The sequence below is a fragment of the Alosa sapidissima genome, chromosome 10 (genome assembly GCF_018492685.1).
Source record: "Alosa sapidissima isolate fAloSap1 chromosome 10, fAloSap1.pri, whole genome shotgun sequence".
Lineage (NCBI taxonomy): Eukaryota > Metazoa > Chordata > Actinopteri > Clupeiformes > Clupeidae > Alosa > Alosa sapidissima.
In genome coordinates this window covers 31,519,514-31,539,450 of record NC_055966.1, presented here as the reverse complement: position 1 = coordinate 31,539,450, position 19,937 = coordinate 31,519,514, and the positions used below count along the sequence as shown (strand labels likewise).

At 42.2% G+C, this 19,937-nt stretch overlaps 1 protein-coding gene and 1 long non-coding RNA gene across 2 annotated transcripts; both read right to left on the bottom strand.

Annotated features, from left to right (window-relative positions):
* Positions 1-5,100: 5,100 nt before the first annotated feature.
* Positions 5,101-6,404, bottom strand: LOC121720030 (putative nuclease HARBI1). The gene is made up of 4 exons (XM_042105864.1): positions 5,939-6,404; positions 5,748-5,860; positions 5,542-5,653; positions 5,101-5,468 (listed from the first exon to the last, which is right to left on the bottom strand). The coding sequence occupies exons 1-4, from the start codon at positions 6,366-6,368 to the stop codon at positions 5,101-5,103; spliced, it is 1,023 nt and encodes a 340-aa protein (XP_041961798.1). The 5' UTR covers positions 6,369-6,404.
* A 9,560-nt stretch (positions 6,405-15,964) lies between these two features.
* LOC121720298 lies at positions 15,965-19,440 on the bottom strand. The gene is made up of 2 exons (XR_006034484.1): positions 19,261-19,440; positions 15,965-17,074 (listed from the first exon to the last, which is right to left on the bottom strand). It is a non-coding gene; the product is annotated as an uncharacterized LOC121720298 (long non-coding RNA).
* Positions 19,441-19,937: the final 497 nt, after the last annotated feature.

Here is a 19,937-nt window from a genome sequence, read left to right as displayed (position 1 = left end):
TTGAGGCGTATGTCATTGGAAACTTTAATGAGAGCTGTTTCAGTGCTGTGATTTGCCCGAAAACCAGACTGAAAGTAATCAAAATACCCATTTGATGTTAGGAAGGTGGTTAATTGATTAAAGACTACTTTTTCAATAATTTTGCCAATAAAAGGTAGATTGGATATGGGCCTGTAATTGTTTAGCATGGAGGCATCCAGGTTATTCTTCTTGAGAAGTGGCTTTACAACAGCTGTTTTCAGTGACTTAGGAAAAGTGCCAGACAGCAATGATACATTTACAATTTGAAGGACATCCGCCGCAATGAGGTGAAAAACAGTTTTGAAGAAATTGGTAGGCAGAGTGTCTAAGACACATGTGGAAGGGCTGAGATTCTGTACCGTTTTTTCAAGTGTTTCGTAGTCTATCAAGCTGAACTCTGACATCAAGTTTAGTTTCCCTCTGTTTGTTGCTGGAAGTTCAGGTTGTTGAATTTGTAATTGAGCAGATATGTTGAGTCTGATTTTGTCAATTTTACCTTTAAAAAAAGATGAAAACTCATTGCATTTATTAGTTGAGAGAAGTTCAGGCGCTAATTGTGAGGGGGGATTTGTTAACTTATCAACAGTTGAAAATAGAATACGAGTGTTATTTGAACTTCTATTGATAATGTTAGAAAAGAAAGACTGTCTTGCTTTGCATATTTCAGAGTTATATGTGCGGAGCATCTCTTTATGGATTTCATAGTGGATCTGAAGTTTGTATTTACGCCATTTTCTTTCAGTCTTCCTACACTCTCTTTTTAGAAGTTTAACTGCTGGATTTTGCCTCCATGGTGCTTTCTGTTTGTCCTTTAAATTTCTTGAATTGTAATGGAGCAATGTCATCCATAATGTTTGCCATTTTTGCATTAAAGTGATCAAATAAGTCTTCAGAGTCTGACAGTTGACTTGACTTTAGTGAAAGTGCTTGCTCAAAGAGAGCACTTGTCTGATCATTTATGATTCTCCTTTTTACCATCATAGCTGTGTTTTGAGTGTGTGGGGACATAGACACATCAAAGAACACGCAAAAATGATCAGATAAGGCCAGGTCTTTAACAGCTGTAGAGACATCGAGACCCTTTGTGATAACAAGGTCGAGGGTATGGCCGAGAGTGTGTGTTGGCCCCTGTACATGCTGTGTTAGGGAGAAAGTATCGATTAGTGCAATGAATTCCTTGGCATAATTGTTTTCAGGATTATCCACATGCAAGTTTAGATCCCCTGATATAATAAGACAGTCATACTCTATGCAAACAACTGATAGCAGTTCACCTAGCTCTTCAAGAAAAACTTTAGCTGAATGTTTTGGAGGCCTGTAAATTGTCAGTAATAAAATCTGAGGAGAAGACTTAATGCATGCACACAGATATTCAAATGAAGTAAAGTCACCGAATGACGACTGATTGCACTGAAAAGACGTCTTGAAAATTGTGGCTATCCCCCCACCTCTTTTATTTGCTCTGGTAGCACTCAAAAAACTGAAGTTTGGGGGAGCTGATTCGATGAGAGTAGCAGCACTGTTTGCTTGATCTAACCATGTCTCAGTTAAAAGTAAAAAATCAAGGTTGTGTGTGCAAATTAGATCATGAATTAAGAATGATTTGTTTGAAAGAGATCTGATATTTAGGAGTGCTAGTTTTGTTAGTTTAAGTGTTGGGGAAATATGATCCATGGGGGAAATCTGAGGTTGATGTGGTACGGGTAGGAGATTGGACTGGTTTACCCTATAAGCTCGATGCATTTGTGTTCTATTTCTTGTCAATACAGGAATAGAGAATGTCATGGGCTTACTGGGTCCCGGCATGTTCTCAAAACTACTGTCAGTACCATTTATATTGCAGGGACCCTGAGAATATCATGCAATACAGTCATCATATAATTGTCCCCTGCTGCTGCCATCTGTATTTTCCACTGCACATTCCATGCTATATGCCGGCTGAGAAAATGAACTAAGAGGTTGCTGCTGCTTAAGAGATCCTTCTAAACGGGGAGGGGGAGGGCGAGGGGATGGAGGTGCCCTTCGCTTCTTTGGTGCTAATGATCTTGGGCTAGTAAAACTCTGCATGGCTACTGGTAGCAGTCTCTCCATTCTTGCAGGGAACATCATGTGCTTGGGTGGGGATGGTGATGGGTATTCAGGGGATCCTGTGGAGTTTGAGTGGGTGGTGGGATGAAGGGGTGGGGATGGGGATGGGAGATTAGGGGGGTTTGTGTGGCCTGGGGAGTTTGATTGGGTGGGGACGTGATTGGGTGTGGGTGGTGATGGGAAATCAAGGAGGTTGGGGTTGAAAATTGATCCAGAGTCTCCATCTGGATCAGGTTCTGGGAAGTTTGTTGCAGATGCTCCGCTTTCAGCATGTATTCCAGTAGTGTATTCCATGTTGTTGTGTCTTTGTGGTGACAAGGAGACGACAGAGGTGGGGAGGGGTATTGGTACTGGTGTTACAACATGACCCTTCCTTTCTGATATCCTCTCAGCAGCTTTGATAGGTGCTATCTCCTCATGCTCATCACATCCATTTGTTTGCTGAGATTCCAGGGAGTTTGACGCCAGTGATTGACTTTGAGTCATTTTAGCAGCACCCATCTTATCTTGTCCAGTGGACATGGCTTGGCATTGTTGAGCTGGTTGTTTATGTTTCTCCAAGGTCTGCATTTCAGTGGAGGCTAGCGGGTGGTTATCAGAGGGCCCCACAGCAGGGGAGGTTGGGCATATCTCTGTTTCAGCCTGTGCAGAGTGTTTTGGTTTAGCTGAGTTGTTGATGTCATCCACTTGTTCCGTCTGTATGGCCACTGAGCGCTTATCAGAGGCTCGGCTCAAGGTTGGCAGAAAAAATGTTGGGTGCAGGAGAGAGAGGTGATAGTATTCGGTTAAGATCTTGGCCCCAGTCCAACTCAGCTCTGTGCTATTTGGTCTGAAGTATTCCCTGCGATTCCAAAAAAGGTTAAAATTGTCAATAAAATTCATCCCAACTGAAAAGCATGTTTTTGCGAGCCAGGTGTTTAAACTGAATAGTCTGGAAAATACAAAGCTTCCCTCTGCTGGGAGTGGGCCACTGATGAAAATTTGTATTCCAAGCTCATATAGGGCCGAGAAAAGTTCCTTGAAATCTTCTTTGACATACAGCTGTTCTCTGTAGATGTCATTTGCTCCAACATGCACAATGATGCGCTTGATAGTTGCATATTTTGACACCAGTTCTGCAAGCTTGTTTTTTGTGTCAGACACTGAAGCATTTGGGAAACAACATACAATCATCCTTTCCCCATTTATATGTCTCACAGCAAACGACAGCAAAAAGACAGCATGTCTAACGTGCTTCAGACGAGAGCTGTTGAAATAAGCCACACCGCTAGCAATCTTGCTGATCTGCTAACCGAAGCGATACAAGAGTGGGAAATATCTAACAAAGACCCTGCAATTGTCACAGATAATGCCGCGAACATTGTCAGGGCTGTACAGCTGATGGGCCATTTCCACATGGGGTGTTTTGCGCCTTATCAACTTGGCTTCACAAGCAGAGGGGTATTCCAGAAAGGAGGTTCAACAAACACTGAGATAAAACTTAACCTCTGGGTTGTCTGAACCTGAGGCGACTAAACCCGAGCTGTCGGTTCCAAAACACCGGTTATCAATCAGTTCAATCAACCCCGTATTGGTTAACCTAGAGTTGTGCGCGTTCACGGCAAACTTATAAAGGCATCATCTATTGAGAGTCGAAACCATGAGTAAAAATGGCAAAGCGCAGAGCAGCCTATTTTTCCGAGGCGGAGCAGCAAGTTCTGCTCGTGGCATACGAGGAGGAAAGACAGACAATCACTAAAAAAAGCAATACGTGCACGTGCACAATGCACAATAATTCAGTAGATTATAGGCTACATATTGACTGATTTGTATGAGGCTTTCTTACACTAGACTACCTTGTCATACATTGTATTATGTTTAATTAGATGTAACCCGACCGCGCTCAAGAGAACGTGGCAGCAGGTAAAGATGAAATATAAAAACATTGTCCAAATTGGTAAGATATCTGGGTGCATCATCTTATAGACATCACTTATCCAGTATTATATTCTTGAATTGTCATATTGCAACAAGGTACATTCATTCCAAAGCCAATAGGAAGAAAGCAGAAGGGAGGAAGACCGGTTCGGGGCTAGTGGTGTCCCCTCTCACCCCTGTGGAGGAGTTGGCAATTAGTATCAATCGAGGGCGTCCGATGATGGAGGGGATTCCTGGGGGGAGCAAAATGAGCAACCTCCCAGGAGGAGCAAAATGAGCTAGTTCAATGTATTTTCCCTATACGCCTAAATCACTTATGTCTAATTTGTGTAGCCTAAGTAGCACTTGCTTGTTCGAAAATTACCAATTTATGAACTTCTCAGTTGAAGGTGGAGTGCTGATACTGGTGGAGCCAGCCCCCCCCCCACCACCACCAATGATACTGCTCTTACTGCTGTAAGTCGTTAAAATAGTCAGTGTTATGGCCTATTAGCTTACTATTAGCTCCCAGCCAATATTACTGTTAATATGAATAATAGGAGGATGAAGAGACATTATCAGCAGTCACGGAGGAACCACTGATGTCTGCAGAGGTATGTTTTGCCATGATCAAATTATTTATGGAACCTAACATTCAGTGCTCACATTATGCCAACTGGAAATGTACCTCTAACAGACCGAGGCTGCGGTGGAGGATCCGGAGCCGAGTAGGCCTAATGAATACAGAAACGTAAGAAATAACCATCAACCATAATTCGTCTAAACATGAACTAGCTCCAATGCTGAACATGGGATGTATTTCAGATGTCTGCAAAGGAACTTTATAGGGTCCATCTCCAAAGACAAATTGCTAAGGCAGATTTGGAGATGGAATACTTGAAACTGAAGATCGAGGTAAAGAAATGGGCTGTGCAGAGACTAGAGAATAATTTCTTCATGTTTTCTGTCAGTGCATGAGAACATTGGATCAGAATATTTGCTCTATAATGAAGTGTTTTCTCTTTTCAGGCCATGAAACACGGAATGGGAAAATAAATGTCTCAAACAGTCTTACGTGCATTTTTTTTTTTATGTCTAATTGAAGTGATTGTGACAGATTTCATCACGCATTCTTTGACCATCTCTGTCGATTTGCTGAATGTGGTCCTCGGGTACCAGCTCCTCAATATCTGGAACTAATTCATTGCGCAACGTAGCAATGTTGTGCAATATGGCACACGCAACAATGACATCACATGCCCTCTCAGGACAGACCCTCAGCCCACGCAGGCACTGGAATCTCTCCTTGAGAATCCCGAAAGTATTTTCGATTCGAACTCTTGTTCTGCTGTGGGCCACGTTGAATCTGCTTTGCGCTCCAGGATTTGGATCAGGGTACGGGGTGATGAGCGTCGGAAGGCATGGGTATCCTCTATCCCCCAGAAGATACCCATCAAATTCTCCTGTAATTGCACATATAACATTATCATTAATTAGCCTATCTGATTATTTGCACAAGACATAGGCCTAACGCACCCCGTTGGAACTTGTTGCTCAAATTACATTCCCGGTACATCCTGGCATCGTGTACTGACCCTGGCCATTTCGCCTCCACGTTTGTGATGAGGTATGAGGCATCACATATCATCTGGCAATTAGTTAAATTAAATGTGTTTTAAACATCAACACCATTAACAGAGCGTCAAAAAATAAGTGGCCTATAGCCTATCCATTACACCTACTTGGACGTTTATGCTGTGGAAACCTTTCCTGTTCACATAGTCTGCCTCGTTTATGGATGGCGCTTTAATAGGCACTTGCGTCCCATCAATGCAGCCAATGATGTTTGGAAAGCCTGAAATAGCCAAGGCCCATTAATTGAAGCTTCCCAGCAAAGATAATTTCGGTGCAAATTTGGTGAAAGGCTGCTGACCTGCCAGTTGATGAAACTCTACTTTGATGATCCTCGTAGGTTTGTGGCCAGGAAAACGAATGAAGTTGCGCATGAACCGCTTTAGCGCAAGGCAAACTTTACGTACCGCCGGAGAAACAGTTGCTTTGCGGATATGCTCTGCGTCTCCAATATTGTACAAAAAACTCCCGATGGCAAAAAAACGGAGAGCGATGCACATCGTTTGGAGAGAATTGAGAGCGAATCCACGATGCATAACATTCGAAATGTGGGGATGGAGAATGTTGTTCAAATATAGTATAGATTCCGCAGAAAAACGGTAGCGCTTTTGTAAAAACTCATCAGGAAAGGAAAGGATATCAATTTGTGGTCTTATCACTCTCTCACGGTGAATAGCCCGAATTATTTGTGCTTCAATGTCAATTGGACCTTCCTCAAAAGGAAACGCCATTGTGTGACAAGTGTGAGAACAGCGGCCTAGCTGAACGTGCGCTTAAATACGCGAACATAACCTGAACAAAACCTACCCCCTACCAGGTTTAGTTCAGAGCCTATTACTTACATAGCCTGATCATTTTTTTGCTTTCTGGAACTGGAATCCCAGGTTTACCGTTTACTCTGGGATTATATACCCAGTTCAGTTCAGAGCCTATGTTACCATAGTTACTTACATAGCCTGAACATATTTGAGCGTTCTGGAACTGAAATCCCAGGTTTACCGTTTACTCTGGGTTAACATACCCAGTTAAGCCAGTAAACCTGCTTTCTGGAATACCCCACAGGTCTAAAAACTACAGCTGTCGCGCGTTTACTGGGGCGAGTAAGGCGAATTGTCTCACTTTTTCACCGAAGCACCACAGCAAACAAAGTGCTAGAACAGAAGCAAAAACTTCTTCAGTTGCCACAACATAAACTCGTGATGGATGTCATTACTCGATGGAACAGCTCCCTAGAGATGCTGGAACGGTTCTTAGGGGCCGTTTATACGAGAACGATTGCGAAGGAAGACGACAAAATATTTTATCATAAGTGCCTTTCGTTTACACGGCGACCCCGCCATTGGGGCTTGAAGACGCAAAAATCTGAAGACTCCTTCCAGAGTGTAGAGTTTTGAAGACGACCCGGGTTGCGTCTCCGTCTAAACGGCTAAACCAAAGATCCTTGATTACCTCTCTGGCTAAACTGTCAAATTAGAATGTCTGCGCGTGACGTACTGGGGTTCTATCACACCACCACCCAGCGGTCTGGAATGCATATCCAATCGAATATCACATACTCTTGCGTCTTCATATAAATAAAGATTTCCTCCTGAGAATGCTCGTCTAAACGCGAATAAAAAAATGAAGACGAGACGCCACTTCTGCGTCTTCTCTTTTCATCGTCACCGTATAAACGTAGCCTTAGAACATCAACCAGCCATCTCTGCAGCGCTGCTATCACCTGACGTGCGCAGAAAGGAAAGTGACATCTGCACCTTGACAGATACGGACATAACCACAGCAGAGGACGTGGTGAAAAGTCTAGGGCCAATGAAGACAGCAACGCTAGCTATGTCTGAAAAGGCTTCTCCAACTATGTCCATGGTTGCACCACTTCAGTCCCAGCTTTTGATTCAGATGAGATGAATGCTGAAGACTACTGCTGAAGACTCTTCTGTGATTAAGGAGCTCAAAACAGCGATTTACAACAACTTGAATCCAAGGTATGCTCATTTAACATGCATATCTAGTAGCACTGAGTTGCAATGTCTTACCCAGAGCAACCATTTAACCTCTAATTTTAGACTGTACAATTATATAACAGTGTGTGTGTGTGTACAATTATATAAGAGTGTGTGTGTGACCTGTGGCTGGCATCATCATTAGATCCACGCTTCAAGACTCTACCATTCCTGTCTGATGAGGCATGTGCTGCTGTATTCTTCAAATTGACCTCTGAAGCTGCTCATCTGAATCAATCAACTGATGTAAGTTTGCAGAAATATGTACATTTGAATATTTAGACTTGCTATCTTTATTGTGTTGGAAAAGCAAATCAATTGAATTCAGGTGAATTTGGGTTTTATTTTCTAATATTTTTCTACATCAACAGACAGCTGAGGAAACTACACCTGCACAGCAAGAAGACACCTCCCATGGTTCAGCTGATGTGGCTGTGCCTGTTCCAACTCAACCAAAGAGGCCAAAAGACTAATCTGCTCTGATGGCTTTACTGGGGTCAGCCTACACACTAATAAATTAGAATCACCATTTTAACAAACTTGTTGAATTGAATGTCATATTGTACCCTGCACATAAAGGCTACACATTTCCACAGCACCAGAATCCGACCGAATGCCTCCCTCAACCCCTTCAACAATCGGCCTTCCACTATTATTTGCGATGGCCAACTCTTCTGCTACTGTAAAACAGTGAAGGCCAAGTAAAGGCTATAAGCATACTAGGCCTACATGTTTTCATAATTAAGAAATATTAATGCAAGCTATAACTATATAAACCTATTATTCTGAATAATGTGTCCACCTGCTGCCATGTGCGTTTGGCAATGGTGTTGCATCTGAAATGTTCACAGGATTAGGCATACACTAAATCAGTCACTGGGGGCTACTTAAACATTCAATTATCCTATTACTGTAATCTATATGCCCACTTCTAAATTGTGTTGCATCTGTAGGCATTTCTATGAACTCAAAATAGGGAATTTAATTTTTTCAACTCATTTCAGACTTTCCGCAAGCTATTAATCCTCCGTAACACATATTTGAAGAACATGTGGAAATAAAACTTTACTTTTTGGCATTTAGGCTACCCGATCTGCAATACGTTGCCAACAGCCTTGCCTTGCTTTGTTCATTGCCGACGTATTTGATTTTTGTCGTAGAGTGGGTTTTAATTCCTCATAACTTGGCATAATAATTGTGCATTCCTCATCCGTAAAATAAGGTGATCGCGTCATCATTGAAAGTGGTGACTTGCGCTGCAACCCGCCCCTTTTATGTGAACGCGCACAAACTCCAATTAGGTTAACCCCGGCTCAACAAATCAACTTCATAATCAGCATCGTAGTACCAATTAACACCACTTAAGATAACCAGGTTTTGTCAACCCCGGTTTAACGAAGTAACCCTGGTTTACATCTGGGTAGGTTAAGCTCCCTTCGTAGTACAGGCCCCAGGTGAAACCTATCCTGGATAAGTGCGCGCTCACGGCTCCCTCAAATAGACCCCACCACTGATCACAGATTTACCATGGCAACTAGAGCGGCTTCATTGCTTCTTCTACGGTGTGAAGTAGGTAGTGATAGCGTTTGCACAACAGCAACACCTCTTTAGGAGAATATTGCAACTAGTTACGCGACCACCATGTGCAAAATGGTTAGGCACTCCCGTGACGTCACATTGTCGCATGACAGGTCGGGAATGCCGAGTACGTAAAAGTTAATTAATGATCACAAACGTTTAAATAATGACAGTGGGTCGGGGTATATGTGATAACAATGTGTAGTGGGCAGTGGAATAACTATTGGTTTCCGTTTGTGGTGACTGCTGACTGAGATAAATGATGAGATTAAATAGGTCCTGGAACTTAGCCTGGTCTGGAGCAGGCTAGCTCCACAGAATAAATCACCATGGTAACTTATACCATAACAAATCCTGCTACCCCCTATCCCGCTTTTGTGCAACAGGTGGGATATACTACGAATCTCAATTAGTGGGTTAGCGAGGTATGTTGCGCTCAAAGTCAGAGTATGCTGTGACACGAAAGTGTATCTGTTTTAGTGTCGCTATATTACCATGGTATCTTATGCTGTCAACCAAACCTGGTCGGGAGGAGGTTATGTGCTAAGTTATAGCTCAAATCGTGTAATCTACCGCCCACTGACCAATCAATTGTCTTAAAAACGAAGTTATCTCACGTGTAGGATTCTGTCATATATCTTACAGGTGGAGCCCCGCCTCTACTAACATTTTGGATCTTGAATGCGCTTTAATAGTGCTGTGCGTGCAAATATCCCACTATGGACGTGCATACCATACAACAACTGATGAGGTTTTTTGAGGTTAGACACAAAAAATGACCGCAGTGTAGATTAAGCTATCGCTCATGAATGCGGAAGTAATTGTTTTTAAATAGAGGCGGTCTTGTGCGTCTCCACGTTTCACGATTGGCCAACGTCATCCTAACACCGAGAACGCACACAGATCTGAGCTGAAAGCCTAGTTTGACAAATATATCACATAACTGCTATCGTAGTATCACTTAACGTATACCCCTGAGTCAAGGCTTTGTGAAGCCTCGATATGTCTACATAGCCTAGATATGTCTAACGTGCTTCGTAGTATACCCCATAGATCACAGATAAATTGAGCCAGGATAACCAAGATATCCCGGCTTAATCCCTTATCCTAGTTTTGTGCAATAGGCCCCTGATCGTGGATGCTATTCAATTTTACCATGTTGAACGCTTGTTGCAATGCTTTTGGCCTGTTTGCATTTGCAATATACAGTTCAAAAGAGTAATAGGAATAGGTGTGCACAATGTTATTTTTGAAAACGGAGAAGGTGAAATGTTCGTTTATAAAAAATAGCTGGCCATGTATAAACATAGCCAAAGTCTCATGACAGCAGACACGTAAACACAGTGCACAATCACATGGTTAACAACAAGCAGTACATAACAAACACAGAACGATATATAAAATGGCCACCAGGTTGGCACAAAGGCAGTCCAGACCAGATTCTGGTAGTCACTGCAGGCATTTTGGTAGTCACTCCACGTTGGAGTTTACGAGCTACTAAAAATTAAAGGGACACCAGGCAACGTTTTTGTGTTAATTAATCATCTTCGTAAGTCGGTATATGGTTACATGACTCATTTTGGGACAAATGAATAGTGATGTTACCCCAGTGAACCCCCTGCTTCGAAGCGTGTATCGAAGACATGAACCAATTTGGAGTGAAGCTTTGTATCGGAGCTTGATTCGTTTTGTGATAATCACGTGATCAGTGACGTCCGAAGCTTCGTTTTACACACACCCACGTGACTGCTTCGAAATTTAATTCAAAGCATTAAAGTTGCGCGACACGGGGGGCGCCGTTATGGGTTGTTGAAGAAGGAGAGCCAACAGACTCAATAGTGCTGCTGACACGAAAGCTTATAGCCCGGGCTTTTAGCTCAATTATCAGCACGTTCGACTCCCGTTCTAAGGTGCGTCTGTTTCGCAGGTTCGAGTCCAGGCGTGTGCAGGACTGAATCGCACAGTTAGAACACAACCCAGATTACAATTGGTCTAGGCTACGTACTCAATATAATCACAGAAATGTGTGTGCAATGTGCATGCCCATTCTTTATTCATCTCCCTTCTAAATTGCTGTATTTGTTTACGAATACAAGAAATGTTCACAGCCAAAATACTACCTTTATTGTTTTTGTAGAGAAGGCAATTACATTTGTATTTATGCAGGGTACAAAATAGGCTTAGTTAGGCCTATTTATGACATTATTTATCCATCCATTAATTCATGCTCAACATTTATTCATCTTCGACTCAAAGACATTCATGGCTAATGTCTGAAACACTTCGTGACACAATGCTATCCTTAACTTTCACCAGCAGAGGTCCTCATAGAGTTCTGAAGCTTCGAGTACTGAACCTTTTTTCGATACAATTGGATTGAAAGCTTCACTGGTTCAGAAAGTTTCAGTTCGTCATCACTACAAATGAAGGCTCTCTCGCCTGCCCCTACTGCCTGTAGGAAGAATATCCCACTTGCAAGTTCGGTGTATCCTACCCACCGACCTTCAGTCTCACAAAGTCTCAGACATCGCGACAAGCAGGATCAAGTTTACATCCTGCATTCCCAGCACAGAGGCAGGCTAACGAAACGCTAGCGATTGTTGCAAACGTGTGTATAATGGCAGAGCCGGCGAATAAGCACCAAAAACCCTTTGACGGAAGATGCAAAGAAAAGGAAAAGAGCTTCAGACCGAGGAAGATCTCGCACACGTATCGACACGTACAGGCGGTAGGGGGAGCTTCATAGAGAAAAGAGCATCAGGCTTGCCTGGTATCCCTTTAAAGGAGAGGAGGAATCCATGCATTTCCACAGAATTATTTTTGGAATCTGATCCCTTATTATACCTGTTCATTCGTACTCGTCGCTCGACTTATCGTGACTAAATTCAAGATGGCGGCAAACAGTAAACTTCATGAAGGAATTCTTCTTTAAGGTGTTGCTCCATGCAAATAGTTTCAACGTAAAGTTATGACTTCCATTTTACTCCTCCCTCTCCTTAGGTGTAAGGCCCATTATAAGTAATGTGTTAAAGGATAATTCCGGTATTTAACACTTTGAGTCCCTTTTCTAGTTTGTTTTGGATGAACTTGAGTGGACACCGAAATTTTGATGATGGGTCCTGTCTCGGCTATTCGTTTTGAATAGCCTTTGACTGTTTCAGAGTTGCTGGCTATGGGTATGCACAAACATGTCCTTAAAACAACCCTTAACGTTCGTTTTCAAAACTGTGCAACTCAAAGTTTCTCACTTTTCAAATGAGCCATAGTATGTGTCCATAGCTATAACAGAATAAGCTGTGGCTCTTCAAATATCGTCAACAATGATCTAGATTGCCAAAGCTTCCGAAAACAGCGCGGCATTCGAAGTGTTAAGCTGCTCTTTTGTGGATAGAATTCATTAACCACACCATTTACCATGCCTAGGTTAACAGAGCCCTCTAGTGGTTGTAGTGATGTTAAACACAAGACACCCCCCCCACACACACACCCTTCACAATTCCCTCTCCCTATACCTTTTTCCATCTCTCCATCCCTCATTCTCTTCCTTTGCTGAGCCCTCTCTATCCCTCTCTCTTTCTCCACCATGAAAGGTGATCAATTTTTACAGTTCTAGGTTTGGAATGAACCAGTAGTGATGTTTGTCCTTCTTTATGCTTCTCTCATCTTCTCAAAAGAACTCTGGATCTCATTCATAGTGACCACTGGGTCCTTGGTTACTTGTCTTACCAAGGCCCTTTGTCCCGGATTACTCAGTTTGGCTGAGCAGCCAGATCTAGGAAGACTGTTGGTTGTTTTCCATTTTAGAATGATGGAGGCTACCGTGCTCTTGGCCACTTCCGATGCTGCCGAAATATTTTTGTATCCCTCCACAGATCTGTGTCTTCACACAACCCTGTCTCGCAGGTTTTACGGACAATTATCTTGACCTCATGGCTTTGTTTTCACTCTGACATACACCATCAACTGTGAGACCTTATATAAACCTTTGTATAAACCTTATACAAAGAACTTTTCCTCTGTCGCACGCACACACGCTATTTATTTATCCAGCAACGGCTTTGCAAATAACAATGTCCATAGATAAGGTAGAATATGTCGCGAAGCGAATGCAGAAGTGCCGTTCACCCTGTTACGAGTTGATGAACACTGAAACAATTTTGGATACATTATTTTAAGGTACAAAAAAGTCTTTTGTGTTGCTATAAGTAATCTATCTATCTTTATGGGCCCTATCATGACATTCTAAAGTGCATCGTCACTCGTCAAAAGTCTATTCAAATTTAGTAGGATGTCCAGTTCACATTGGGAGGAGTTTCGTTATCAAACGTGGAGCGCATGGCGCAACAAGGTGTTCCTAGGTTTTTTAATCAGTCATATGGGTGTGTTTGGATCGTAACATCATTTTAAACCAATGAGAATGACATCTGTCATTCCCTTTAACGGCGCAAAGCGCGATATGTCAAAATAAATGCATCGGTATTTTGGCATTCAACGGCGCATTTGAAGGTGGCTGCTTGCGAGACCGTATGGAATAGTCATTCTTAAACCATGCTTTACATGCATTCTAAAACCTAGCCTAGCCTTCACGTATTTCCACTCGTCTATTATTTGAACTCATTGGCAAAGTGAAACTAACTTCACCAAGGAGTCAGTCAACCACAAGACAGTTATATGCAGTTACTTTCACTATTGACTGACAATGGGTTACCACCGAAAACATAGGCTGGAAAAAGCAACACTTACCCTAATATTGCTCAATTGACTGAATAAAACAACATTTATCCTGCAGAGGAGTTGCTTATATCTCGTGACAGTGTGTCTTCAGCTGTGCTCCATACGTTTCTCTCGCCTCTCCCCTAATCAATTTTAACCATCATTACCAATTTGCAAATGATGGTGAATAACTACTCATCATGAGATGTACAGTATTTCGTAATATCTTTATTCTAATTATGTTTCCCATTGTAATCGTGCAATTTGTAATGCTTTGCATGGACGTGCGCTGGTGTGCGTTCATGAATGATAGAAGGATGGTGCGTGCACCTGCCAATATGACTCTTGACATGTGCTCTTAAAATAGCATATGAACAACTAGCCATTGACTTCTGACCAGGTTTAGGTGGTGTATGATAGTGATTTTTAGACAACGCGCCAAGCCCCTCCCTAGGTTGTTGATTGCCACACCCCAGGGCGCGATGTTTAAAAAATAAACGTGCAAAATACCGAATTAAACTTTGCACGGGTGGAAAACGAACTTTACGCCATGCGCTGGTGCCCAAAATACAGCCCTATATCTCTAAAACAACTTAAACCTAGCCTAGAAATCTAGACGCGCCCCTAGCGGCAGCAAATTACATCAATCAATTACATTTGCTGTCAGGGCTAGTCTAGCAACTCTCTGTTGGCTTGCAATCAGGCCAATGAAATCGTGTATAGAGTCGTTAGGTGGGCTTAACATAATGATTGATGGCAGAGTTGCAAATGTTTGGCTTGAATTCCCTGCTACTTGAAAACAAATAAGATGGATGTTGCTGTTGGTGAACAGTGTGACACGAGTTAAGCTTTTATTAAGTTGGCAAACGTTTGAACTAGCCAACTAGCTCCGCTGGTGGGAAACGCATGGGACTCATAGCGCTGCCGCTGTCCTATTGCGTGCAGAGGGAATTTGAAAGACAACTGATTATCCTGCCCCTCAGACTGAGCACTGCGAACGGTGAGTACCCAGACCCTACATTTTAATGTGGGTCTGGCTCATCAGGCTAACTTAAACCCTGATTATTTTTCTGATTAGTTGGAGATCCACCAGGTACTAATCAGGTTTTAAGCTGTTTTATAGATAGATAGATAGATTACTTTTCTTCATGCACAAAACGATCCACCAGGTTCTCTAACTAATCAAAGTTAATTAATTTAAGAAGCTGTTTTATAGATGATAGATAGATAGATACTAGATAGATAGATTACTTTATTCACCATGGCCATGCTACTCAGGAATGGATTACTGCACGGGCTTACCGGGTCCAGGGGCCCAAGAGGTCAGGGGGCCCTGAAGCCCAAGCCTTTGCATGGAATCATTGCCTCAATATCATCAAATCAGGATGTAGGCTATGAATTAGATTGCATTTAGTATTGGCCATCCCCAAAATGCACCAGAATACAGGAAATCACATCAAACAAATTAAAAATGTTCTGGGGGAGGACCCCCAATCCCCCCGCTCCCACATATATGACAATAAGTGGGGGGGCCCTTAATACATCTAGGCCCAGTGGCCCGAAAGTTCATAATCTGCCCATGATGCTACTCATTGTTAAAAGTTTGAGAACCACTGACCTAAAGATCACCCAAAAAAGCACCTACTATATAAGAGCGCCAACAGAAGATACCACAACTCTAATAATATCTACAAGAGCAGTTACAACCACAAGAGGAACTACAAAAGCAGCTATATAAATGATATGAAGTGGGTTGGGAAATGATAGATGTTGTCTGCTCCTCTAGAGAGATACACAAACCAGTTTTGCCCCACATACATATCTCAGTTATGTTTGGTAAGACTTAGTGTAGCAGCAGTTTCAGTTATTGACTTGTGCTGATGTTACAATAATCTTGAAAGACCCTAATGAATAAATGTATTTGGAAGACAACTATTCTACATAATAATGTGCAGCAGTATGGAACCAATTAGCCCAAACTGGTCTTGGCAACACTTTGGCCTACCAATGTAAACTTATAGAAAAGAGCCTTAAGGTGTTTGTACATCGTTTTTATTGAAACTCTTGAGAGTAATCACTGTGGAAACGTTAACTTTCTGTTACAACCTTATCATGGACAAATCACAGTCAAGGCGATATCTGCTACCAATGCACCTTTCACTCGTGCCATATTGCTTTAATATATTCAGGTTATTTATTCAGGCTATACATTCAAGTTACATAGATCCTGTAAGTTACTTTAGAGGCTTGCAGGCTAACAGGGATGGGTTGTGGTGACATTTCCACTGTTTTGTACTTTCATGGAAATTCTCCAAGTTCCTTCTTCATCTTATCAAACTCATCAACAACCTTCTGACTCAGTTCAGCTACCTGGAGGATGTTATCTAGTGTCGTTGTGTTCTCTTTCTCAAACTCTATCTTTGTTTTAAACTTTATATCGTCACGATCTGGTCTTGGAAGGGGTTTTAGCATTGCACTGAATTTCTGCATCAGGGCCACAACTACATCTATCACCCCCACACTCATCTTCTTCACTTCTGGCACTCGTCTGAGGATCTTCTGAAACTCATCCGTTTCACCCAGAGCACTTTCATCTGAACCTGACTTTTCCTCCAGCGTTTCACACGTCGTCTTTATTTCCTCTGCTTTCTTCCTCAGTGGTTCAACAATCTCCAGCAATTCTTTCCCCAGTGTTTCTACCTTCTTTGCACCTCCACTCTCTTCACTGTCTTTCTTTATCTTTGCATAAGCAAGGGTAGCTCCACCAGCAGTCAAGGCTAGTAAACTCAGCCCTGCAGTAAATGGAGCTGCAAGGAACCCTATTCCTGAAACAATAGCTCCAGTGTTACACTGTTTGGTTCTTTTGTCCCATATATCTTTGACTTCAATAGAAGTGGCCTTCAGCTCCCCTACAATCTCTCTAACCCTTGATTCATTGTTGTCAAACTCTTGGAGGAATGAAGAAGTGTCTTTCATAAGTAAATGAATAAAGAAATCAGGTGGCGGCTCTTTGCTCAATAAATTTGGTCTTGAGGCCATTTTCTGAAGTTTCTTCCAAGCTGAACTTTCCTTGTCCCCCCCCCCCCCCCCCCCAGGTGCAGTTTGGGCATCTACTGCTGTTCAGCTCCAATGTGGTCAGGAAGACACTGTGGATACAGAAAAAGACAAACATAATTTTTTTAGCTAAAAGGTCCTCAACAAAGATACATCTTAAATAGCTGCTTTTGAGTACCCTGGAAATCCAGAAATGCTGTCTTCATCAGTTTAGCTGGTTCCCCGGAATGGTGGGGAAAAAGTAATGTGCATCATTGCTCTTTGCCAGAGTGTCTCGCAGAGACAATTCCATTGTGCTCTTGTGAGAACTCTGGATTTCCAGGGTACTCTTTTACTATGTTTCATCTTATTGTTGTGGAATGTCTCTATGTCAGGGCTGCCTTGCAAAAGAGGCTGAAGGTCTCAATGGGTTTTCACCTGGTTGAAAAAAGGTGAAATAAAAAAATAATAAAGTGGTACATCTTGTAATCTAGTCATTTATATCTGTAGAATGTTGTAGGATATGTGTTGATGAGCTGTGATTGGCCTGATGAGAAACGCCATCATGTAAATGTGATGCCCTTGATTGCCTGTTGAATGCTGCTGGTGTTGAACACGAAATGTCTATTAGCACTTGTGTAGTTAATAAAGATGAGTAAAGAAATCCGCCCTCTGAGCCATTCTACACCATCTAACTCAGAAGCCCCGACTCTAAATTTACAATAATTATTTTATAAACCACCGGATGTAATAGTGTCCCATAGGTGGACACTTGCAGGTTTGAAGGAAAATTGCAACTTTTCGTGAAATGAGTATGGTGGATTTTCATGATTTAAAGGGTTGTAATCATGGGTTTATTGCATGGGTTTTCATGTTTTAGAAGAATGTAGTCATGAGTGTCATAATGTCACTGCATGTGCTGTGAGCAGGGTGAGGGCATTGCCAACTGTCACCAACTATCAGAGGACTGGGGTGAGTGGAAAAGTACTGGGGGTACCAGGATGAGAGCATCTCCTCCTTACATGGTCAAGGGAAGGGGGGTGTTATCCAGTTGGTGAGCACCGGACAGGACAGGGAGTAGGAGGCCGCTGTGTCTTATGATTTAGGGCCTGTCCAGCTAGGAAGAGAATCAGATAAGAAGGCCCTATTTCCCCAAACTGGAAAGAACCAGAAAACCATTATTTTACATATGTTTCCTATGCATTAGACAGGTTTGCATATAGTTTTATGCATGATGGGAAGATGGTTTCCACCATGCGAGGTACTGATTGGTGAAGGGTGTTGTTGGAGATGACGTGCGAGGGTGGCACGTCTGAAGGGCCGAGGAGTATAAAATATAGTGTATAGCCCTCCGTAGGCAGATCTCGTCGGGGGCCCCAGCTGATGACATCTCCTCCCTATTGCTTTGATGGTTGGTCTGGACTTTGGTTAGGCTGTACTATCATTGCAATATGGAGAATAAAGGTCAACAGTCTCCAGAAAATCTTCTGTCTACATTGTCTCCTTCGGACGCCTTGTTCCAGAGTGCTAAATTACTAAATAGTCAAGTGGTAATTGTTAATTGAAAAATTGGATTCGGAAGTGGACATTTCCCACAACATGAGCTTATTTGTCATCTACCCCAGAGTTAGATAGGAGGATATATACTTTTCTCTGCTGTGTGCATGCAGTAGCCCAGTTTGACACCATTAGCTTAGCACAGGAAGCAGATTGAACCAGTTAGCCTGTAGCTTTTTAAAATAAAAACCTTTCTTTTAGAAACCTTCAAACATAATAATAGCCTATAGATGAACACTTGCAAGTTATTCTCACAAACCAAACCATGGAACAATGGATGTTAAGCTGCACCATGCGGTTAATGGCAGACAGAAGTGAGAGCTCAGAACACCTGGCACATTGGTTAATATACGAGGTAGATCCTAGCCCGATCTTAACATAAACCCAACCATCATACTGTATCATGAAAGTTAAATGCCACTTGAATGTCAACACATTCCGAAATATTATGCCCAAAGACATTTTTTTCCAATTTAATGCCTATCAGTATGGATTGCAAAACTGTCTGCAGTGGTTAATATCCCTTGTTAATGTTCTGTCAGTTAATTCAAGCTAAAGATATGTAAATGCACTTTCAGAAATGCAGTGTTAATTGCAGTGTTATTTTCCTATTTGTACCAAGACAGGTCTACTGTAAGTAAAGTCTAAATACATCAGAGTAAAAGCTCATGACTACTCAAAGTGCATCACACAAGGACAATGTATTCAATCAGTAAGTTGCTCTAGGATTAAAATGATATACCTTTCCTTAGAGCTTGATCCACTGTTCTCTGTTCAGCCAGGCAGGTGTTGTGTTGCAGAGTGTACTTGTCCAAGACGTGTTTATAACTTTTATGACTTCATGATATGGGACTTTGCCTTACCCTGATATTTTGCCCTCAGACTAGTGTTGCTATCACCAGACCAAGCTCAATCATTTATGATTGAGAATTGGTCTGGGGAGTCTGCAATGTATTTTCTACTGCACAAAAGGCGTGATCAACGGGCATAGTTCAAATGACTCTGTACGCAACTGGATAGTCATTCACCAATCAGAACATTTTTTTTTTAGTAGCCATAGGTGTGTAGATTTGAACAAATTCTGGTTTGGTTCTCAATGGGAGCATTTACTGCCTTAAAAATCTGATTTTGTTTACCGTGTTGTGAGTTTGTGCTGGGCTGGTGGGTGCCTTATTTCCGCGTATTCAGCACAACGGTTAAATCAACGGTTAAACCTATCCAGATAAATAGACTGCAACAGTCCCACCCCCTGCTGATTCCAGAAGTAAGAAGTCAATACAATTTCTCCATTGACAATTTCTCCGCCTTTTTCTGTTCGATTTTTACTCGAAATGATATGTTGTATGATTATGAGTCACTTCGTAGCTGGTTAGCCTAAGCCGGACTCTCGATTGGAGAAATGAATGGGAAACTTACTTC

Coding starts and splice junctions, on each gene's coding strand:
- LOC121720030 (XM_042105864.1), bottom strand. CDS start 6,368: ATGGCGTTTCCTTTTGAGGAAGGTCCAATTGACATTGAAGCACAAATA. Junction 5,861..5,938: donor AGAGTTTCATCAACTGGCAG/GTCAGCAGCCTT, acceptor TGGCTATTTCAG/GCTTTCCAAACATCATTGGC. Junction 5,469..5,541: donor GAGCAACAAGTTCCAACGGG/GTGCGTTAGGCC, acceptor GTGCAATTACAG/GAGAATTTGATGGGTATCTT.